Source organism: Coenobita brevimanus, chromosome 8 (assembly GCF_032717465.1).
Source record: "Coenobita brevimanus isolate Jiangsu-jjx chromosome 8, ASM3271746v2, whole genome shotgun sequence".
Lineage (NCBI taxonomy): Eukaryota > Metazoa > Arthropoda > Malacostraca > Decapoda > Coenobitidae > Coenobita > Coenobita brevimanus.
The window spans coordinates 34,535,395-34,560,267 of NC_136961.1; the positions used below are offsets into that span (position 1 = coordinate 34,535,395).

A 24,873-nucleotide genomic window follows, 5' to 3' on the forward strand; every position below is an offset into this window, starting at 1 on the left:
CACTCTGTCATTCCTTTCAAATTTTCCCATGCATAACTTCCACATTCGCCTAGAACTCTTCTTTCACTCTTCTTGCATGATCTTGCATTGGCACATATACACACACAAACGCCCACATTTGTAGTCCAACTTTCAATCTTACCCACACAATCCTTAAGCTGACGGGTCCATACTCTATTACATTCTCCTTCCATCTCTTGCACACAAGAATACAAACTCTTTCTGTTGCCCTCTCACTCTCACCTACTCCCGCGCATATACCTCATCCATTCTTCCATTTTCTCACAGTCTCGTCTCACCATTTTGTCTGAGTTATTCCACATACATCCACTTTTGCATCCTCAAGCACCTGGATAATCTTGCTCTTTTTCACCTCATCATTCGCATCCTTTACAATCCATGTCGCAATCCGTACCGTGTCCTTATTTCGGTCCGTAGTCATCACCTGTTGGTCAGTCCTGGTCTGAGGCTTCTTGTTCGTATTTTTAGTTAGTTGTTTTACGGGGAGGGGCACTAACGCTTCGCCAACCCACTTGCTGTCATGTAGGGAACATGTGTTGGTTGGCTATAAGGTTACCACCCAGAGTTGTAAATGATTTCCTGGTTTACAGGAAATCATTTGGCGTGCTACTCAGTGTAGAGCTACCCCATACTAGAGTACCGCTACACTAAGTGGTTGGATGATGGGCACCCCCACCTACCATATCCAAAGGTTATAAATGAAGACAGTATGAGAAAATCCAGTAAAAGGGGAAAAACACATATTATGCTTCTCACCAACTTGCTTAGAGATGTTTACGTAAATTCAGGTAGGTGATTTTGGGCTCTGTCAAACTGGCAGAAGAATGGTTTTGCTCTCTCTCTCTCTCTCTCTCTCTCTCTCTCTCTCTCTCTCTCTCTCTCTCTCTCTCTCTCTCTCTCTCTCTCTCTCTCTCTCCTGTTACTTCTGTTTCTCATATTCATTTTCGAGTCACATCCAAAGCTTATAAAAGGAAAGAAGGAAAAATTAAGTGACATAGTAAGTACACAAGTGATACCGTAGTTTTGATTGCCTCACTCTCTCTTTCTCTCACCTGAGGTCAGTCTGTCCAGAAGTGTCCTGGCGTTCCTGATTTAGCTACCTGTACTTGCCTGTTGTGAGAATTACCTTGAGTTTGGTGATCTGTGATAGCATTGTGCTTGTGTGTTGTAGTGACCTGTAATAGTGTTGTGCTAGATCTCTGTGACAATGTTTTGATAGTGTGTTGTAGTGACCTGTGATAGTTTGTGCTTGTGACTTTTGATAGTGTTCTGCTAGTGTGTAGTAGTGACCTGTGATACCCTTGGGTGATTTTGTGTGTGATGGCTTCCCTTATGGAGAGTTGTGTCCCAGATGCAAGTTTTGAGAAGGACTACCTTGAGTTAAAGGAAGAACTTCTCAAATTAAAATGGGAGGTACAAGTTCTCTGGCAGGAGAAATCACAAATAAGGGAATTGTTGGAGGAGATGTTGTGCAAGAGAGAGAGAGAAAAAGACTAAATGTTGGGCACTTGTTGACAAGCGTGCAACAAACTTCACCATTAAGAAACAAGAGACAAAAACAACAAATGCATCCAACACGTTATGTGACGAATGTGAAGGGAAGGCAGAGAGGGAGGCAGAGGACGACGGTGAAGGTACTTCTCGTAGGAATCCTCAGATCAAAATGGTAAGAAAAATGTCGTCGTTGGAGACTCCCAGGTAAGATATCTAAATAGAGCAGAGTATACTCCCCTCACTAAACAGGTGTGTCTTCCTGGGGCCAGGGTGGGTAATGTGTCAGATAAAATTCAAATATCGTGAAGGATAGTGGAGACAAACTCACTGTCTGCCTTAGTGTAGGAAGCAAAGATATTGGTAGACACAGAAGTGAGATACTGTGGCAGCAGTACAAGGATATGTTGGAGAAATTTAGGAAGAAGGGAGGGACTCCTGCAGTCCTCGGTGTTTTGTCTAGGAGGGGGATGAGGGAATGGTTGAGCTGGGCAATAGGTTTTATTTGCTGCATTCAGAGGTATTGCAAAGTTAATGCAGTACCTTCCAAGGACAGCTGGGACCGGTTATATGGACAGAGAGCCATGTAGAGTTGGGATGGGGCTCATCTTAGTAGGCAAGGAGTTACTGTTTTTGCTAGAATGATTGATAGGGAGTCAGATTTTTTTTTCTTTTTTTTTGGGGGGGGAGGAGAAATAGATGTACAGGAAGTTGCAGCAAATCCACTCAGAAATCACTGTCATCAAGTTTGAATAAATGCAGCAACATTTGTAAAAGTAAGAACAACGATTTAACCATTAATGCAGATACATCCACTCAGGCACCTCAAGTTAAGCAGGCGATGAAAGAGGACACTACAAATAATTGTCATATTAGTAATCAGTTTCCTAGTTATTAACAAGAAAAGTAAATCCCAAAGTAGAGGTATAACTACTCGTAATAATCTGAAAATCTACTACACAAAGAGTAGGAGTTTACATAATAAAATGGATTAACTGAAGGCTTTAGTTTGTACAGGGAAAATGGACATTGCCATTATTAGTGAAACTTGGATGAATACAGACACTCGAGAATTTTTAGTAAAATATCAAATAAAGAGTAATAATATGTTTGTGTCAAATCGTCTGTGAAGGAAGGGGGTAGGGTAGCTATTTATGTAAGGGATTCATCAAACTGTCACAATAAAGACAAAGTTAAAGTATACCTGTATAAAGACACGGAAAGTGTCTGGATTGAAATTAGTAAAGACAAGGAGAAATTAGTCTTAAGAGCTATTTCTACATCTCCATAATTAGAGTAGATAGTAAATACCTTTGGGGGTAAATTGAAAAGCGTCAGAGTCCACTTTAGTAATAACTGTAGGGGGATCTGAACCTACCAAGGATACGTTGGCAAAATCAGATGGGGGATGCAGGGTCAGAGTAATTTCTAGGGGTAGTATAGGATAATTTCCTTTATCAGTTTATCAGGAAGCCAATCAGAGGTAACAATATACTACAGTAGATATGGATTTATCTAATAAAGAAAATGTCATTAGTGATATAGGAGTTGGTGGACAACTTCGTAAAAGTGATCATCAAGAAATTAAGTTCAAAAATATTTGGAAAGTTTGTTGTTCTGAAAATCCCTCAACCATTCCTAATTTTCGTCAAGGAGATTTTAATTGATTAAGCGCTTGCCTTAGAATTGTATTCCATGGGGAGACTAGGTACTTTAGGGAGAGCCAGGACATTGAGGAACCCCAGGTCATAGGAGAGGGGCAGGAAAAGGGTGGGAATGTATGCCAGATTACTGGGGAAGGTCAGGTCATAGGTGAGGGACAGGGTAAAAGTGGGAGTATAGTTCAGGATATGGAGATTAATTCAGGTTCGGTACCAAGCAGCTATTCAGCCAGAGAGAAATGTGAGTTAGTAAATAAAATACACATAGGCCAAGATAGATATATCCCTTCAAAACCGTTTAGAACGAATAATTCAGAACGAAAATGATTATACAACAGATTAAAACAATTCATAGACTAAAGGAAAGGAATATATAGAAAAATAAAAACGTGGAGAGGAATACTTACGTAACCGGTACGAGATTTTGAATAGAGAAGTAAAGAGGGAGATACGGAAGGCATAGCGAGGTTATGAAATTAAGGTTGCTAGTGAATCGAAAGAAAATCCCAAGGGTATTTACTAAATGTACTGTACAGTACTAAAAATAAAGATAGGATAGGACCTCTCAAAACAGATTCAGGTAACATTACGAATGAAAATAAAGTCATGAGCTCTATCCTAAATAATCATATCGTATCAGTATTTACCAAGGAAAATATCAACCTGGTCCCTCAAGCAGCAAATATCCGACGATAACACGGAAAATATTCTTAGTAAAAAAAAAAAAAACATTAGTAAGGATGACGTATTGAAAAAAAAAAAAGTTAAAACTTCAAAAATCGCCATATCCGGACGATATACTGTATATGCAAAAATGATGAAGGGAACCAGAGAAGAGTTATGTCAGCCACTTTTAACATTATTGAATGATTTTTCAAATTCAGGAGAAGTTCCAGAGGCGTGGAAGACAGCAAACGTGGTGCCCATTAAAAAAGAAAGAAAGAAAAAAAAAAGGTGATAAAGCAGCTGCGCCGAATTATTGTCCGATAAGTCTTACGTCTACAGTAGGAAAAATGCTAGAGCCAATTTTGGCAAATAACATTAGGGAACCCTTAGAAAGATTTAATCTTATAAACGAAAGTCAACAAGGATTCAGGCAAGGGCGATTCTGCCTCACAAACTTGCTGTCATTCTTCTTGGAGGTCAGTGAGACGGTAGGTAGCGATAAAGCTTGCGATATTATTTTATCTGAACTTTGATAAGGCTTATGATAGGGTCTCACACAAAAAGCTAATTAAAAAGGTTCTAGCACACTGTATAGACAGCGATTTCTTAAATGGATGGAAGCCTGACTGAACAGACGAAAGCAGAGAGCATTAATAAATGGAGCTAAGTCAGACTGGAGATTAGTAACTAGCTGCGAAACACAGGGATCAGTACTTGGACTCTTATTATTTATTGTATATATAAATGATCTAGACTTTGGAATCACTAGCAGTATTAGCAAATTCGCCCGACGATACAAAAATAGGGCGTATCATTAACTCGACTGACGAGTGCCTTAACTTTTAAAAGGACCTTGACGTACTGTTCAAATGGTCTAAAACTTGGCAAATGGAATTTAACGTTGAAACATGCAAAGTACTTAACGTAGGCAAGACCACTGGAGCTACTAAATACAACTCATGTAACAAAGAAGTAAGAAAAAAGGAATCCAAGAGAGAGCTAGGAGTTATGGTTAGTAAAGACCTCAAACCAAGGCAACAGGGTATTAATATGAAAAATAAAGCAAATAGGGTCCTAGGATATATTTCGTGAAGCGTGAGCAATAGGATTTCAAAAGTAATATTGAAACTATATCTAGCATTAGTAAGGTCACATTTAGAATACGCCGTGCAAATTTGGTGTCCATACTACAGAATGGATATAAATTCGTTAGAGAATGTACAAAGAAGAATGACAAAAATGATACATTCTATTCGGAACTTTTTGTATGACGACAAACTAAAAAGACTACATCTGTACTCACTAGAGAAATGTAGAGTAAGGGGGCACTCATCGAGGTGTTTAAATGGATGAAGGGGATAAATAAGATAGATATTAGCAAGGTACTTCAAGTGAGCATACAGGATACAACTACAAGTTCTGATCTGAAACTAGATAAATTCCGTTTCAGTAAGGAAATAGGTAGAAATTAGTTTGGCAATAGAGTAGCAGACGAGTGGAATAAGCTGCCTAGTAATGTTGCTGCCCCTTCCATTGAAAGTTTCAAGCACACGTTAGATAAGCATATGACAAATAAAGGGATGGGTATGATACACAGAAAAAACAAAACCTTGTAACCAGTACTAATTCATTATTTTTCCTCTCCAGGCTACACAATGATATTCTCTTATTCTCTTTTCAAACCATCTTATAAAACGTCCACGCCAGTTTCTCTATACTGCGTGATATTCCTTCTGACTTTTTCCTGCTGGCTTTAGTTAGTGGGTTGGGGGGGGGGAGGAGAGATTTCTTTTTTGATATCATTGTCTCACTCTAGTACTCCAGTTACTCTTTTAGGAGCTGCCTAGCATGGGCCAGTTTGCCTAATGCAGTTATCCTCTCTTCTTATCCTCCTCCTCCTCTTCTTCTTCTTCTCTCTCTCTCTCTCTCTCTCTCTCTCTCTCTCTCTCTCTCTCTCTCTCTCTCAGATTAGCAGTGGAGACGCAATTGGAATGAAATTTCGGCGCAAATATGGGCCCATCGCGATATTATCGGTTGATGTAAGGCAATGATGGTGATGATGATGGAAGGGGAAACCTTGCTTTGTGATCTCGCGTGTTGAAAAATGCATGAACTGAGCTGCAAACAATTCAAATTGTTGAAGTCGGAAGAACGAAGAAAGCGAAGCACAACAAAATAGTTTTCAGGCTATGTCGTCTGTTGTGTAATATACTGTAGATAAAGCAAATTGTCGGCTTTTTAATCGTCGATTATCGTGATACGCCTCTATATATATATATATATATATATATATATATATATATATATATATATATATATATATATATATATAATTTGGTTTTACGCCCGGTATCCCCGAAGGGCTAAGGCGTTGCCCCTGGGTAGACGACTTTTGGGCTGGAGCATATAGCATTTTATGACCGGATGCCCTTCCTGATGTCTACCAATGACCCTTGGGTGGATTGGATCCTCCAACCCTTCAGTCAGAGTGAGGCGATCTAACCAACTGAACCACGGTTGCTACATATATATATATATATATATATATATATATATATATATATATATATATCATTATCAGCCGTTTGAGTATCCATTGCAGGACCGGCCTATTCCGACCGAAATCGGGAGATACAGCCAATGTATCTTTACCAAGTGGCTTAGGCTGCCTGGTAGAGATTGTATGTAGGGTGAGAAGTGCTTGTAAGTGTAATTGTTGTGTTAGAGTGGCTTTGGATGTGTGTGTAGTTTGAACCAAGTGTAATCGGCCCGCGCAAGCCGACTGGGTGCAAACATACTTTATAGTAAGCGACATTGGTTCAACCACAGCACCCCTTGTGTCCGCCAATGCAGTACGTGGCCGGGTGAGCACTCCCAAAGTTTATTACCCCAGCGGGGCGCGAACCCTGGCTCACCCGTGTACGAAACGCACATTCTACCACTGTACCGCAGGGTCTCTCTCTCTCTCTCTCTCTCTCTCTACTCGTATACTGTATCTATCTATCTATCTATCTATCTATCAATGTATATACATATATATATATATATATATATATATATATATATATATATATATATATATATATACATATACTGTATATATAGATATATATAAATATCTGTCTATCTATCTATCAATCTATTTATCTATGTATATATATATATATATATATATATATATATGTCCATCATCCAATCCTACGTTGCCCCATGAGGAGCGTAGAAGCCCGGGGCTAGGCAGTTGGTTCTGACATTTAAGATGAGAGTGACCAGCCTCACTCATCCCTGAGTGGCATTATATGAGCAATAAAGCCCAGTTATCCCCTGGATATAAACCTTCACCAGTTCAATCCGACTGGAGCACAATAATTACCCACTAAACCACCAGGTGCCAAAATTTGGTTATATGGTTACCACCCAGCATAGTAAATGGTTTCCTGGTGTACAGGAAACCATTTGGCTTGTCACTCAGTGTAGAGTCACCCACAGGCAGAAGGGAGAGGAAAGAATGAAGGAATGAAAGATAGAAGAGGGAGTGTAAAGTCACCCCTAGGCAGAAGGAAGAGAAAAGAAATGAAGGAAAAAAAAGACAGAAGAGGATGGAAGGAAACAAGGATGGAGGAGAGGACAGGGCAGACACCCGAGAGCAGCACCACATTGAGTGAGTGGATGGTGGGGGCCCCCACCTACCACAAGAATTATATATATATATATATATATATATATATATATATATATATATATATATATATATATATATATATTATATTTATTTATGCGTCTCGACTGCTAGTCTGAGAGAGAGAGAGAGAGAGAGAGAGAGAGAGAGAGAGAGAGAGAGAGAGATTAAATTAGGTAGTAGAGTTGAATGTGCCCATAAGGTTGGTCTAACGTCTATTCACACATATTTTAAGATATTGTACTTATTTCCCCGGGAAAAAAGTTACACAGTTTAAAAAATAAATCTTCATGAGACTCCGAAATGTGTAGCACTCTGAAAAAATAAATAACTAAAAGAAAATGATATTTATCTGCTATCACTTTTTAACTGTGCATGTGGTATTGCCAAACAATGTACGGGACTAAAAGGAGACTTCTGTCAGTGAAGCAGGTGAATAATTTTTTTTTTTTTTTTTTTTTTACGTACCCATAAGTTACTGAGTGAAAGGACGGCGGTGACAGTGAAGACACTGGGAGTGTTGATGCACGAGGTGGTGTTGGGCTGGGAATACAGCGCCCATTTCTCGAACAGACCAGCCTCCACCACATCTTCAAACCTGTCCAACAATTTAGCACCATCAGGATGATCGCATCATCATCATCATCATCTTCACTGATCATCATAATTATCACTGACAATCTTTCCCATCGTAATAAGCGGCACATTAATCAGCATCGTCACCTAACTTTTTTGTACTATGATGATATAACGTGAATTCTATTTTTGCTGCTGTCGGACGATCACATGCAGCTAAAGAAGGATATTTAGCAGTGAGGATCTTCCGTGAAGTTTTCATCTCACCTTTACAATAGGAGCATTCACAAACTCCCAAAACTTGTCAATCTTCACCTGATAACTTAAAACCGATTACTTATATTCCAAGCCATGTCTTACAATATTAATCAAATAACACTTTCAGACATATATGTCTATATATAATACTAACATGAAGGCGTTTGGATGCAAAATATTTATAGGAATCAGATAAAGACTGAACGCACACACCCGTTCAAAGTTTTATTGTTGTCTTTCTGGAAACATTGGTACTTGAGATTTCCGTTGGCGGCTTCGCCTTCGTATGATTTCGGCTTCAGAAATGCGTTTATATATATATATATATATATATATATATATATATATATATATATATATATATAAACACACACACAGAGAGAGAGAGATAACGTATAGTCGGTACATTCCCTTTAGCATTTGCCAGATGAAACATTACGCTCACAGATAACTAAATGTAAAGCGTTTCAAATTAAACATGCAGCAAGAATGCCAATAGACCACTTGCCGTTTTTTGCATTCTAATAACTGTTCTGCAGTACAGTATTTTACTTAGTAGATCATATTTAGAAAACTGGTATAATGACCAAACATTACAGTACTGAAGAATTTATATACTCATCATTACTAAATATTATGGAAGAGATTTTAGAAAATATATGGCCGTGCGAGCAGGGAGTAGTTGACCGAGTGCCGAATTAAATAACAACGCAATCACTGCACCTCCTGAGTTTGTGAATGCGCCAATTTGAAATGATTCTCATATGGTGCTGAAAACCGTCCGAATTTAACAAGAGCAAGATTAAAATGTAGAATCGAAGTGAAAATGTGTAAGTTTTATCTCACTGTTTTAAATGACATTGTTAGCCTCGAGAAACAACAGGAAAGAGAATCAGAAATGCAGGAGAACCATCATGAGTGTCTTAAGAATTACACCTGATACCCAGTATAATATCACCTGTGCCTTTATAATTACCTGCTCCATCCCACAAACGGTAACATCCACACTTTAAGGCTCTGCCAGTTTACTAACAACTTCATATAAGCGCAGACTCTTTAGTTCATTCTTGCCACATTAAGACATCATTCTCTCTCTCTCTCTCTCTCTCTCTCTCTCTCTCTCTCTCTCTCTCTCCCAGTTGCTCATCTGAGGTCAGTCTCAGTTGCTCACCTGAGGTCAGTCTGTTCAGACGTCTCCTGGCGTTCCTAATTTGCCTAGCTGTACTCTGTTGTGAGAATTGTCAACGAATTAGTGACCTGTTATAGTAATGTGCTAATGTGTTGCAGTGACACCTGATAGTGATGTTCTAGAGACCTGTGATATTGTTGTGCTTGTGTGTTGTAGGGACCTGTGATTGTGATGTGCTAGTGTGTTCTAGTGATCTGTGGTAATGTTGTACAAGTGTGTTCTAGTATTTGTGTGCTTGATGGCTTCCTCTACGAAGGTTGTGTCCTCACTGCAAGTTTTGAGGAAGACTACCTTGAGTTAAAGGAAGAACTTCTCAAATTAAAAAGGGAGATACAAGTTCTCAGGAAGGAGAAGTCACAAATGAGGAAATTGTTGGAGATCTTGGATGAGAGAAAGGAAAAGGCTGAAGGTTGGACACTCGTTCACAAAGGTGCAACAAAGTTCATGCTCAAGAAACAACAGGAGACAAAACCACAAATGTATTCGACATATTATGTGACGAATGTGAAGGGAAGGCATTGAGGGAAGTGGAGGAAGAGGATGACGAGAGTACTTGCTATAGAAATCCTGAGATCAAGAAAGGTAAGAAAAATGTTGTCATTGTTGAAGACTCCCAGGTAAGATATCTAAACAGAGCAGTGTATACGCCACTCACTAAAATATGTGTGTCTTCCGAGGGGTCAGGGTGGGTATGTGTTACGAAAAATTTCAAATATCGTGAAGGACAGTGAAGACAAACCCACTGTCTGCCTCAGTGTAGGAGGCAACGATACCATTAGGCGTATGAGTGAGGTGCTGTGGCAGTAGTGCAAGGATATGTTGGAGAAGGTTAGGGAGAGGGAAGGGACCCCTGTTGCACTCGGTGTTTTGCCTAGGAGGGGGATTGGGAGGGAATGGTTGAGCAGGGCGATAGGTTATAACTGCCGTCTTCAAAGGTATTACAAAGTTGATGCAATACCTCTCATAGACAGCTGGGACCGGTTTTAAGGACGGAGTGCCATGTATAGTTGCGATGGGACTCAGTAGGCAGAGAGTTAGTGTTATAGCTAGAATGACAGACAGGGATCCAGAGTTTTTTTTTTTTCGAATTTGAAAGTAAGAAGTACAGGAAGGTGTAACAATTCAAGTCTGAAATTATTATCATCAGGTTTGGATAGATGCATCGAGACTTGCAAAGATACTGAGAACAGTTTAGTCATTAGCGTAGATACATCCACTCAAGCACCTCAAAATGAGCAGGCCATGATAGAGGACAGAACAAACGATGACAGATGAGCCATGAATGATAGTACGAAAACTGTTGTGTTAGTTGTGTAAGAAGTTCCCCAGTTATAGACAAAATAAAAGGGTAAATCTCAAAGTAATAAACTTCGCGAACATCAGAAGTTTATGTAATAAAATGGATGAACTGAGAGCTTTCCTTTGTACAGAGAAATTATACATCGCCGTTATTAGTGAAACTTGGATGAATACAGACACTTGAGAATTTTTAGCAAATATCAGATAAAGATCTAAATATTTTAGTGTCAAACCGTCTGCGAAGAAAGAGGGAGGGTAGCTATTTATGCAAAGGATTCATTAAGCAATTACATTAAATCCAACATTAAAGTAAATAGGGACACTGAAAGTGTCTGGGTTGAAATTGGTAACAACAGGGAGAAATTAGTCTTTTGAGCTATTTACAGATCTCCAAAATTAAGTAGAGCAGATCGAAAATACCTTTAGGAGGAAATTAGGAAAGTGTCACAGTCCAGCTTAGTAATAATTGTAGGGGACCTAAACCTGCCAAGGATAGATTGGCAAAATCAGATGAGGGATGTAGAGTCAGAGGACTTTCTTGAGGTAATACAGGATAATTTCCTTTATCAGTATACAAGGAAGCCCACCAAAGGTAATGATATACTAGATTAGGTTTAATCTAATAAAGAAAAAGTCATTAGCGATATAGAAGTTGGTGGGCGACTTGGTAAAAACGATAATGAAGAAATTAAGTTCAAATTAATTTGATTTCTCTGTTCTGAAAACCACTTGACCGTTCCTTATTTTCGTCTAGGAAATTTTGATGGATCAAGAGTTTATTTTAGAACCGTAATCAATGGGGGGACAAGTTACTTAAGGGACAGCCAGGTCAGTGGGAACCCCAGGTCATAAGTGAGGGACAGGAAATGGGTGGGAATGTAAGCCAGGTCACTGGGGAAGCTCAGGTCTTAAGGACAAGCTATTGGTGGGCGTGTAGTTCAGGTAAAGGAGATTTGCTCATGTACGGTACCAAGCAGCCGTTCGGTCAATGAGAATTATAATGTGTTAATAAATATACAGAGGCCAAGATAGATATGTCCCTTCAAAACCGTTTTGAACGAATGTCAGGACCAAGATGGTTAAACAAGAGATTAAAATCTCTCACAGGCCAAAGGAAAGGAATATACAGAAAAGTAAAAAGTGAAGAGGAACTCTTACGTAACCGGTACGCGATTTTGAACAGTAAAGTGAAGAGGGAGATACTGAGAGCAAAGCGAGATTATGGAATAAAAGTTGCTAGTGAATCAAAAGAAAATCGCAACTGTTTTTTCTAAATTTACCGCACGAAAAATAAAGACAGGATAGGACCTTTCTGAACAGAATCAGGTAACATTATCAGTGACGATAAAGGAATGTGCTCTATCCTAAATATTATTTCGTATCAGTATTTACCAAGGAGTATCTAGACCTGGTTCCTCAAGACACTATTCTTAGTATAAAAACCATGACTAAGGAGGACGTATTGAAAGAAATTAATAAGTTATCTCTTCAAAGATCGCCTGGTCCGGATGATATATATATATATATATATATATATATATATATATATATATATATATGCAAACATTATAAAAGAAGCCAAAGGAGAGTTATGTCAGCCACTTTTAACATTATTTAATTATTCTTTTAATTCAGGAGAATTTCCAGGGGCGTGGAAGACCGCAAACGGAGTGCCCATTGTTGAAAAGGGCTATAAAACAGCAGCGTCGAACTGTCGTCCAAGAAGCCTAACGTCAATAGTATTTATGCAAGAATCAGTTTGGGGAAATTAGGGATAACTCTGGAAGATTTAAACTTACACATGAAATTGAGCGCAGATTCGGGCAAATTGATCCTGCCTCACAAACCTGTTAATCTTCTCGGAAGTATATGAGACAGTAAATAGGGATAAAGCTTATGATATTATTTGTCTGGACTTTAGTAAAGCTTTTGATAGGGTCTCACATAAAACGCTAGATGGAAAGGTTTGAGCACACGGTATAGACGACGATATCCTAAAATGGATTGAATCCAGGCTGAAGGACGAAAGCAGAGTGTATTAATAAATGGAACAAAGTCGGCTTACTGATTAGCATTTATCAGTTAACCACAGCGATCAGTACTCGGTCCCATGTTATTTATTATAAATATGATCTAGGCTTAGGGATCACTAGCAGTATTAGCAAATTTGCCGATGACATAAAAATAGGGTGTATCATTAACTCGACTGTAGAATGCCTTAACTTACAATAGGACCTCGATACACTGTCCAAATGGTCTAAAACTTGGCAAATGGGATTTAACGTTGACAAATGTAAAGTACTTAACGTAGACAAAACCACTGGAGATACTAAATACAACTTAGATAACCAAGAAATTAGTTAACCGAAATGCGAGAGAGATCTAGGATTTATGATTAGTAAAGATCTCAGTCCATGGCAACAGTGCATTAATGCGAGAAATAAAGCAAATAGGGTCTTTGGATTGATTTAGAGAAGCATAAGCAATAGGATATATAAAGTAATATTGCCACTTAATCTAGCATCAGTAAGGCCACATTTTGACTACGTGTCCTTAGTATAGAAAGGATATAAATTCCATACAAAATGTATAGAGAAGAATTACAAAAATGATACCTGATGTTCAGAACCTTTCATACGAAGGCAGACTAAAAAGACATAATCTGAACTCACTAGAAGGAGTAGAGTAAGGGAGACTTAACTGAGGTGCTTAAGTGGATGAAAGGAATAAATAAGGGAAATATTAGCAAGGTACATCAAGTAAGCATACACGATACACCTAGAAGTAATGATTTCAAAACAGATAAATCCCGTTTTAGTAAGGAAATAGGTAGAAATTGGTTTGGCAGTAAAGTACTAGGCGAATGGAATAAGCTACCTGCTATTGTTTTTGCTGCCCCTTCCATTGAGAGTTTCAAGCATAGGCAAGATAAGCATATGACAAGAGGTGGCTGTAGAAAAAAATCTCATAACTAGTACTAATTCTTTTTTTTTTTTTTTCCTTTTCATGTTACACTATGATAGTCTGTTTTTCTCCTTTCACATTTTCCTATAAAATGTGCAAGCCAGTTTTTCTGTACCGGTACTGCGTGGTGTTCCTTCTGACTTTTTCCTGCTGGCTTCGGCTGGAGGGTTTGGAGGGCGGGGGGAGAACGTTCTTCTTTGCCATCCTTATCTCATTCCTGTAGTTCAGTTACACTTGTAGGAGCTGCCTAGCATGGGCCAACCGGCCTACTGCAGTTAGTCTTTCTTCTTTTGTTGTTATGTTCTCTCTCTCTCTCTCTCTCTCTCTCTCTCTCTCTCTCTCTCTCTAGGGCATTGATTCTTTAATAACATTCTTTGAAGGTCCAGTAATACAAAATTCCTGTGGCAGAGGCACAAATGAAAACCCTTACTGGCATATACAGGATGTCCCAAGATTTGATAAACTACTTTAGGTGATTTTTGGGTTGATTAGAGCAAAACACTTTCATAAACATGGGTCCAATCATCAACTATTAATGAGCTACAGTTATTAATTACCCCTTGGGTCAGTTATCAGGGAGACCAAAAGATCATCAGTAACTGTAGTTCCGAAACTGAAAGTAACAAGAAATGGGCCCTATTTCGATATAGTATTCTTAAAGAAATTTTAAAGCAGATTACGTTATAAAATGCTAAGTATTCCAGCCATATTGTAAAAGAAATTCAACCATAAATCCTAAGTATTAAAATTCTTGCATAAGATGTAGATAACATATATTCAGAGAAGGAACTGAGGTCCACAGCAACGCTCATAGTGCTCAGAATTGGGACCGCATTCCGTCCTTTGAGTACCAATGCTATAGGGTCTCTAGATATTACTATGGCTAGATCCATTAGAAAATGCATTGAACTGAAGAAATATTTTCGACATAAATACATAAGAGGACACTGCTATGCTCCTGAAAGCGATGCTGCCAGAAACATGGGTTGGCTGCAGGAGGATGGATCACTACACCTGACTGCAATCTACATCATAAAGCTAATGAAGTTAACAGCCAAAAGGAATAAAAATAGATATATGGATAGATAGATGGGTAGATAGGGTGATATCTAATGAGGACTTAGTGTATGACAGAAATCTGGGTACGTACACGTTATTCATGGCAGGGACGAGAGGACTGTTTTTGTTAGCCATGACACCCACTAGGTACACGAAGTAGGAGCTCCGGGCCATGTAGAAGTCACACCTTCCTGAATCATAAAAATATCGCTAAGTTAATGGAACCTCCTTCAACCAGAGAACTTTTTTATTTATTATTGCTACCTCCAGGTAATATAATTCACCTTAGAGCAAACGTTTCCAAATGGACGCGTTAGATATTTTTATGTACTTATTTATTACCAGAGGTTCTTCTTACCTTAAATAAATTCGTCTGGTGGCAGAGTAAAGAAAAAAAAAAAAAACACCGCAGTGAAGATTTCAATAAACGTATGGCGGAGACACATGAACTTACAGCAAAACAAACATATTTGTCGATCACTTGACCTGTGTTATGCCTGAACCTGTCTGAGAAGGGTAAAGAAACGGGCGTGGTGAGGAACGAAATATGCGGGATGTGCAGGACGACTGGTGAGCGGTGGGAAGCTACGTACCCTGTACAAATGGGTGTTGCTGGATTAAGGGTTTGAGTGCAGTGACGATTTCTTCAACATATACTTCAATAATAAAAGTGTAAGGAAGGTTTATTTAAGAATTACCCCGGTAATAAAAGTGTCACGAGGAAGTTAATAAAAGATGAAAACTGGTTAAAAATTATCCCATAGGTATACGAGTAACTGAGTTAGGTGTTGCATGGTAAGGAAACGGTATATATATATGTTAGTAATATTAGGCTGAGACCCTGCGAGAAATATTCACCTGAAGTGTATGTTGGGATATTACGTGTTAGTTTATTTAGAGCGGGATTAAATATATTTACAATAATTATAATGCACAGCAATTTAAAATAGTGTTGAAAGCAGACTGTTGTTGGACACAGAAATGTATATGTTTTATAAGAAGATTCAGTTTAAGTAAGACGTTTTGTAGTGAAGGGGTTTACCAAAACTACAACTAAATCCTTTAATCAAAAACGCTTTCGTGAGCTAATTAAAAATCACATCGTGGAAGCAAAACTGAAATGCAAAAGACATTGCCGTGCTGAAAGGATTAAGGTTTTCCTTGCAAACTACTCGGTGTAAAAAATACCTGAGAATAAAAGGGCACGATATATGCTTGGATTATATAATAGCCATACGGTATGCAATATATCAAAAATTATATTTAGAAACTGCCTCAGACTGTAGCACAACCCTCTCAGGGGCCGAACCTAGAAATACCTTTGACACTGTGAATGCAGTACTGGAATCTGATTATTTAATATCAGCACTTCTGGTACCCAGCACTACATACCACTTATGTTGTATTTCCATAGAACTTGTTCTTTGCTGTTAGTTTAGGTGTGCCTTGAAATTTAGGGAATTTGGTGCTCATCTTTTGGGACTGTGTAGAGGAGGTTGAACTCCAACTGGTTAGCTTCAGAAGCGAGTCTACATCCCTCAGTTTGCTCAAGGATACATAATATTCATGACATTAAGTTTTCTTTTTGTTTGTTTTCTGAAGTTTCACAGAACTAGTGTCTATTCCGCTTGTACTGTTGCTGCCAAGAAACTCCATCTTGTGCAAGTCTGTGGGTTTTTAAGTGTCGCAGGATATTTCATTAATAGTCATGTTTTTCTGAGAGTCCTGCAAACATGGTCACCGATCCTGCTGTTTTATACAAATGCTTGCCTAGGTTTCCGACAGACTGGTATCATTTCTATCATTTTATTGCTTAAAAATACATGGTCGATATCGTGAAGCAACTTTTGTGAAGAATCCTTTTTGTGTCGACTATCTTGTGCAAAGCAGATCAAGAGAAAATGCATGATGAATCCATGGAACTGCGAAACAATTCATTTGCCTTAAACATAGGGAGAGAGAGAGAGAGACCAGTGCGTAAGAATTCCGAATCGGAACAAAAATACCAAAACGGAGCTAGATTTCCGAATCGGAACTTGATTTTTCCGAATCGGAGCTAGACTTTGAAACGGGTGGGGCTGTAACTACTTGTATTTAGGTCCCATGTGTTATGTAACTTGTTTATGTGTGTAGTTGTTTGCAGTGGGATTCATTTCCCGTTATTTATTGTCATGCGCTGTATTCATCCAACAAATAAAATACATTTCTCAATTGCAAATGAAATATATATATATATATATATATATATATATATATATATATATTGCACAAACAGTATATTGTTCATTCTATAATTTAAGTTTCTTTTAAGTCGTCATTGTGCGCTCTGTACGTTTTCATTTAGCCTGATGGGGTTTCTTCCCAGCCGACGGAGTTTTGGGTATGGTGGTTTGGCCATGTGGAGAGGATGGAGGGTGAAAGACTGACGAAGAGAGTGTATGTGAGTGAGGTGGAGGGGGAAGAGGGAGGGGGAGGCCGAGGATGAGATGGAGGGATGGGGGGGAGAGGTATATGAGAGAGGGGGGTGTGAGTTGGGAGCAGGGCAGTGAAATGGCGGGGGACAGGGCGAATTGGAGGCGATTTGTTTGTGGCCACCCCAAACGGGATTGAGGCGTCTGGCAATAGATAGATAGATAGAGAAGTCCATCGCTTAACGTCACTTGGCTCCCATTCATTCGGCCAGTGCTGCGCATAAATTTTGTAAACAACTTCTGGCAATCTTCTGCAGCCGTCTTCAAACGATAATGTTCATATCCTGGAACCAATCTGTATTCACCTACTCCCACCACGGCTCTTTCAAGGTGTTTACTCGTAAAGGCTACTGTCTTGATATGAGTGATCAATGTTTTGCCCAAAAATGGGCAGGCTGGGGTTGCCAATTTACAAGTTGTTTCAAAAACTGAATAACACATTCCCAGTTGTTATTTGTCGAAGACCTTAAAACGCAATGTTTGGCAATTGGCAGTTTTCAAATTTCACAAACGTCGACTTTGATAGCTGGAGCCTGAGATTTTTATATGCAGCTACGGACAGTGAACTGATCTGCAACGGATTATCACAACCGAATGATACCTTCAGCAGCAACGGACCGAATGGGGTGCAGCGGAAATGCGTGTTGTATATTTATCTTCAAATCTCACTGACCAGTGCTCACTGATGAAAAGCCCCATATTTCAAACTTACCTATATCCCAGACTCCATGAGTGAAAATAAAAGACCAAACATGCGACGAAATGACTAAAATCCAACAAGTTAATGTCATTACGTGATAAGGAAGATATCTGAGAGATATTTCCTAGCAAAAAACAGACAACAAATGTCACTAGCAGCTCCGATTCAGAAATCTCGCTCCGATTCGAAATTCTCGGTCCGATTCGGAATTCTCGGTCCGATTCGGAATTCTTACACACCCGAGAGAGACCTATGGAGTTTGAATATGAATAAGAGGCTGCAGTATTATCATGAATTTAGATATCTAGGTGTTTCGCAAGTTTTAATACACATATCTCAGCGTTTTTATGCTCTTGAGCATCAAATTGAAGTACCATATTTGGTTCTTTGTGGCAGATAACCTGACTTGTGTCGTTGCTATGACTCAAAGACTGATCCCCTACTTGGCAGCAGAAATTCAGTTTCAACCCTGCAACTGAGTTTTCACTTCATATTTTTACAGTTGGTTTACATGAATGCACCTTGTCTCTAATCTTAAATACCCGATTCACACACACACACACACACACACACACACACACACACACACACACACACACACACACACAAACTTAGAGGAATACAATATATGGAGAAGAGACAGAAATTTAAAAAAAGGAGGAGGAATTATAATATTAACTAAGAAAAATCTAAAAGTCAATGAAATAAAACTAGATATACCATCACAAGTAGAACTGATTGCAGTAGAGATCAACACATCTGAAGGGAAAGTAACTGTAGCCAATTTGTATATGCCACCCAGATCAAACACATGGGAAACAGATGAATATGAGGACCTGGCAGAGAGTACAATTCAGAGTTTAAGATCATTACTATATAAAATGGAAGAGAAATCAGAAAGAATTATACTAACTAGGGATTTCAATACAAATATAAATTGGAATACACTAGATATAATTAGCCAAGAAAGCTGTTGGGACCAAAAGCTCCTGGATCTCGTACAAGAGCTCTTCCTAACGCAACATGTGTGGGAAACCACCAGAAAAAGAGGACTTGATGTACCTTCAATGCTAGATCTAATATTTACTAGGCAAGAAAATGATATTGACAGTTTAATATATCACTCCCCACTCGGCAAAAGCGATCATGCAGTACTAAATTATAACTTCAGGATAGCATATGACATAGTAAACAGCAATGACAGTTACAAAAAGAGCCTAAACTATAAAAAGGGAAATTATCAAGACCTAAAGAAGTATTTCTTAGAAGTTGATTGGGAAAATGAGCTTAGAGGACAAGATTTAAATGCTGTATATAAAAAAAAAGTGTATGGTAGGATACTTATAGACAGAGTTAGAGAAAGAACAGAGAAATTAGTTGGAGAAGAACAGGGAGGCTTTAGGAAGGGAAGAGGTTGTGTAGATCAGATATTCATTCTTAGATCTTTAGTGGAAAAGTTTCTAGAGAAGGGAAAGAAGTTGTATGCGGCTTTCATGGATTTGGAGAAAGCATATGACAGGGTGGACAGACAAGGATTGTGGAAAGTGTTAAGAATATATGGAGTAGATGGGAAGTTGTTGAATGCTGTGAAGAGTATGTACGATGGTGCTAAGGCTGCAGTGCGTGTGGATGGTGAACTAAGTGAATTTTTCTCTTTGAAAGTTGGTTTGAAACAAGGATGTGTCATGTCTCCATGGTTGTTCAATCTGTACATGGATGGGGTAATAAAAGAGGTACAAGGTAGGGTAGTGGATGTTGGAGTGGCCCTGGTGAGAGAGGATAGTGTTTGGAAACTCCCTGTACTGTTGTTTGCAGATGATACTGTGTTGTTGAGTGAAGACGAAGGGGAGCTGCAAGGCTTGGTGGATGAGTTTGAGAGTGTGTGTAAGAAACGGAATCTAAAGGTGAATGTAGGGAAGAGTAAAGTGATGGTCTTTGAGAGAGGTGAAGTTAGTGAATGTACAGCGAGGTTAGATGGTGAGGAATTGGAAAATGTGAGTACGTTTAAGTATTTGGGTAGTGTGATGAGTAAGGATGGAGGTTTGGAGGGTGAAATGCTTGAAAGGGTACCGCAGGGAAGAAAGGTTGCTGGTTCCTTGAAAGCAGTGATAAGAAACAGGGAAGTGAGCATGGAAGTGAAAAAGTTACTACATGACAGTATTGTGATACCAACTCTAACGTACGGAAGTGAAGCTTGGACATTGTTGGAAGGACACAAGTCAAGAGTGAGAGCAGTGGAAATGAGTTATTTCAGAGGAGCCTGTGGAGTCACGTGGAAAGACAGGCTGACGAATGAGGATATAAAGGAGCGTTGTGGTGTGGATGTGGATGTGATAGGAAGCGTTATGAGGAACACACTGAGGTGGTTTGGCCATGTGGAGAGGATGGAGGGCGAAAGACTGACGAAGAGAGTGTATGTGAGTGAGGTGGAGGGGGGAAGAGGGAGGGGGAGGCCGAGGATGAGATGGAGGGATGGGGTGGAGAGGTATATGAGAGAAGGGGGTGTGAGTTGGGAGCAGGGCAGTGAAATGGCGGGGGACAGGGCGACTTGGAGGCGATTTGTTTGTGGCCACCCCAAACGGGATTGAGGCGTCTGGCAATAGATAGATAGATAGATATAAAAAATTCTGTGAATTTTATGAAATAGGAGTCCAGAAGTACATCCCACAGCACAAAAATGCAGATAAGAAAATGCAGAAATGGTTCAATACAGAATGTAAAAAATCAAAAGAAAGAAGAGATTTGTCGTGGAAGAGATACAGAAGACGTAATAGTGAAAGGGCGTATAATAATTACAAACAGGCAAGAAACGATTACACAAGAATAAGGAGGGAAGCCCAAAAACAGTTTGAGGAGGATATAATAAATAAAAGTAGTGATCAACCAAAGCTGTTTTACAGCTATATCAGAAGCAAAACCAAAGTAAAAGATATAATACAATCAATTACGGACGAGGGAATCACTTATAAACAAGAGAAAGATATTTGTGAAGCACTAAATAAGAATTTCCAATTAGTTTTTACAGAAGAAAAAAATTTTGAGAGGGACTATGTGGAACATGCATGTCCACACATACTACCAGATATACAAATAGCAGAAAAAGTAATACAGGAGGAGTTAAGTAGATTAGACAGAGGAAAAGCAAGTGGTCCTGATGAAATTTCATGTTGGGTACTACGAGAATCTGCAAAGGAGTTAAGTAAACCATTATTTTTAATTTTCATGAAATCCTTGAGTCAAGGTAAACTACCTGATATTTGGAAAAAAGCAAATATTGTACCCTTATTCAAGAAAGGAAATAGACAAAATCCACTCAACTACCGACCAGTATCACTGACCAGTGTTGTAAGCAAGGTATTAGAAAAGCTTATAAGAAAAGCTTGGGTAAATCATCTAGAAGAACACAGTATGATAACAGAAAGACAGTTTGGTTTCAGAAAAGGAAAATCATGTGTTACTAATCTGTTGAGCTACTATGACAGAGTAACACACACGATACAGGAAAGGGAAGGATGGGTGGACAGTATCTATTTAGATTTCAAGAAAGCCTTTGACACAGTACCACACCAAAGACTTTTATGGAAACTGTACCATCAAGGAGGAATTCGAGGCAAACTGTTTTGTTGGATGCAAGACTTTTTCATAAAAAGAGAAATGAGAACAGTACTAAGAGGAAACTACTCATCATGGAAAGATGTGACTAGTGGAGTACCACAGGGTTCAGTGCTGGCACCAATCATGTTTTTAGTGTATATAAATGATATAAACAGTAACACTGGAAATGAGAGCTACCTGAATATGTTTGCAGATGATGCAAAAATACAAAGGAGAATTACTAACACAGACTCTTGTAAAGAACTACAAGAAGAATTAAATAAACTTCATGAATGGAGTAGTACATGGCAAATGGAATTCAATGTGGACAAGTGTCATGTAATCAAGTTTGGTAAAAGTGGAAAAAGACCTGATTGGGATTAAAAGTTAGGAAATAAAACCCTATACACATCAGAAAGAGAGAAAGACCGAGGTGTGATTATCAATAACAGACTATCTCCGGCTGACCACATCAGCGAGAAGGTATGGAACATGTATACACTGCTTGGAAATATGAGAATAGCATTCAAATACATAAATGAAGACATGCTAAGAAGGATAATAACATCATTCATTAGACTAACCCTGGAATATGCATCAGTAGTCTGGAGTCCTCATCTCAAAAAGCACATAGACAAGATTGAAAAAGTTCAAATGGCCGCTACAAGATGGATACCAAGCTTAAGGGACCTAAGCTACGAAGAAAGACTAAATAAGCTGAATCTACCAACACTACAGGAGAGAAGGAAAAGAGGTGACATGATAATGCTATATAAGTGCATATCAGGAAAGGAGAAAATAGACATAAATGATTACTTAACATATGGAGAAGCATCAGCAAGAGGACACTGCAAAATACTGCACAAGAAGAGAGGTGATAAAGACGTAAGGAAATTCAGTTTCCCAAACAGAGCAAATTATCAATGGAGTGCACTACCGAATGAAATAGTGTGTGCCAAAACAATTCACAAATTTAAGGATATGTACGATAAATATGGTTTAAGACACGGGACAGTACGAACTTGACTCATTCCTGTAAAGATACAAATAGGTAAGAACAATTAGGTAGGTAAGAACACATAATATATATATATGTACATATATATATATATATATATATATATATATATATATATATATATATATATATAGAGAGAGAGAGAGAGAGAGAGAGAGAGAGAGAGATGACCTCTTTAATCCAGTGACAATGTGACAACTACATTTAACCCATTGGCTCCCATATTTCCTGTGCGAGAGGTTTTGCTGGAAGGGTGCTAGGCGTACCGCCCTCCACCTGTTGGATCACAGCCGCGAAGCTCATACGTCCATACCCCGGAGTTCTCTTTATTAAATTTTAGAAAGGCTCATTCCGTCTTATGCTGAGAACATTGGGCGCAAATGGGTTAACCATTTATCTATTAACTAAGACTCTGAAGTTAAGGTATTAATTAACCCGCCGGGTCCCGACCGATTTTCCACCACTGACCCCCCCCCCCCATCCTGACAGGTTTTGTTAAAACTTTTTTCTGGCTCAAATCTCCGCTTTTGGTGAGAAACATCAAAAATTCATAGGGAAATCGCTCACTTGAGATTTAAAATACAGGATACAGGTAACAGTAACCTCATACCTTAACGTGTTTTCTATGAGGCAGGCTCCAGAGAAAACGAGTTCTATCAGAGGGGTAACTATTCCACACCAATCATAAACGGTATTTATTTTTTTATGTGGTACGAATTTATATGTACGAGTAATACAAGAGTATATTGGTTTTCACACAGTAATATAGGCGATATAAGCATTGTTTCACTCATCAAACACATCAACGTACCTCTCTCTTTTTGGCAACATTACCTGATCATCATTTCTGACTGCTTCTTCCTCTAATGCTATGTAAACTTTGTCCTCCACATTGTCATCAATTGGGGAATCATTCTGACCTTGAATTTCGTACCGTAGTGCAACATGTCTTTACTGGCCAAGTCACTGGTAACAGGTGAATTGCTGAGACAATGGCGTGCGGAGGGGGGGGGAGGTCATGCGGGGTAAGGCATTGTCCCTGCTTGGCATCTGGTAGAGGAAGGTGTCCCGTGTATATGTAGCAAAAATCAAGCCCGGAATTTGAAAAATGTGCAAATGACGGACCTTACATTAGCGGCTTGTTTATATACATCAACAGGAGTCACAGTGACAAAAGTTCGGACATATTATACAAGTCAGCAGGGATCGGCGGGTTAATATTATATATTTTGCTCCTTACAGTTCGAGAAATATCTTCTACATTGAAATATATCTTCTGGATATATCAAGTCTTAATTAAACAATACATCCTTGGAGTGTACTGGTTAACGAGCGTCCAGTAAGTGATGGTGGAACATAGTACAAGTATGTGTCTGGGATCATTATATTCAAAATGATTGGACAGAGTGATCGCATGGGGAATGCAACTATAATATTCAAGGGATACAGCATCATATTACTATTAAAAACTTGTAAGATATACAGCAAAGCCAACATGAAGAAAGGAGGAGTACGTGATGGAGGGCAGCTCTGACTAAAAGAAGTGTTGACAAGTTGTGACTGAATGCATGGGAGTATTTCTGGTATAACACCATACATAGACTGTAGGGGTTTGTGCAAAGGAAGAGAAAGGATGGATAAATAATATATATGGAAGAAGGACTACATGGAATAGAACACCAGAGTTACACTTTCGTTAATGTACTCTGCGCAAACACTGTGCAAACGCTTGTGAAGCATACGAGTATTTCTTGCAGTGCATTTATCTGCTTTATTTTGAGGTGTCTTTCGTAAGTTAACATAAAAATAGTGTAGCGGTAGCCACTGATTAGCATTTACGATGTCTGTATAATGATGGGGCAACCCTATTCATTACAGTGACATCCTTCTGCATTTATTTTTTGCTAATAACAAACATTATATTCAGCTTAGCAGAGGGCTCTAGTAGTCAATTGAGTAACAAAGAAAAAATGACACTGCAATTCAAGAAGGAAAGGTAATATGCCTTTGGTAAAAATATTAAGAGAATACAGATGTCATACGCCTGAGTTGGTTAGTACGGTATACATCGTTTCATGTGGAATGCGGCATTAGTATTACTGATAATGTCCAGCAATGAGTAATAGGTCACCAACTCTTTTCTGCTGACTGTGGCAGTGGAAGATATTGAATGAACTTTTTTATTTGATAGCAATTTTAACCACACAGCAAAAAAAGTATGCAGTGG

General features: G+C 38.8%; 1 protein-coding gene across 1 annotated transcript in view; it reads right to left on the bottom strand.

Moving 5' to 3' along the window:
- Positions 1–2,664: 2,664 nt before the first annotated feature.
- LOC145407432 (putative glutamate receptor) overlaps positions 2,665–24,873 on the bottom strand; it is a 125,636-nt gene continuing 103,427 nt past the window's right edge. Inside the window, exons 9-11 of the mRNA XM_080278360.1 lie at positions 14,955–15,054; positions 7,987–8,116; positions 2,665–2,685 (exon numbers count right to left, since the gene is read on the bottom strand). Of these exons, the coding sequence (XP_080134486.1) occupies positions 2,665–2,685; positions 7,987–8,116; positions 14,955–15,054 (251 nt within the window). The remainder of the gene's footprint in view (positions 2,686–7,986; positions 8,117–14,954; positions 15,055–24,873) is intronic.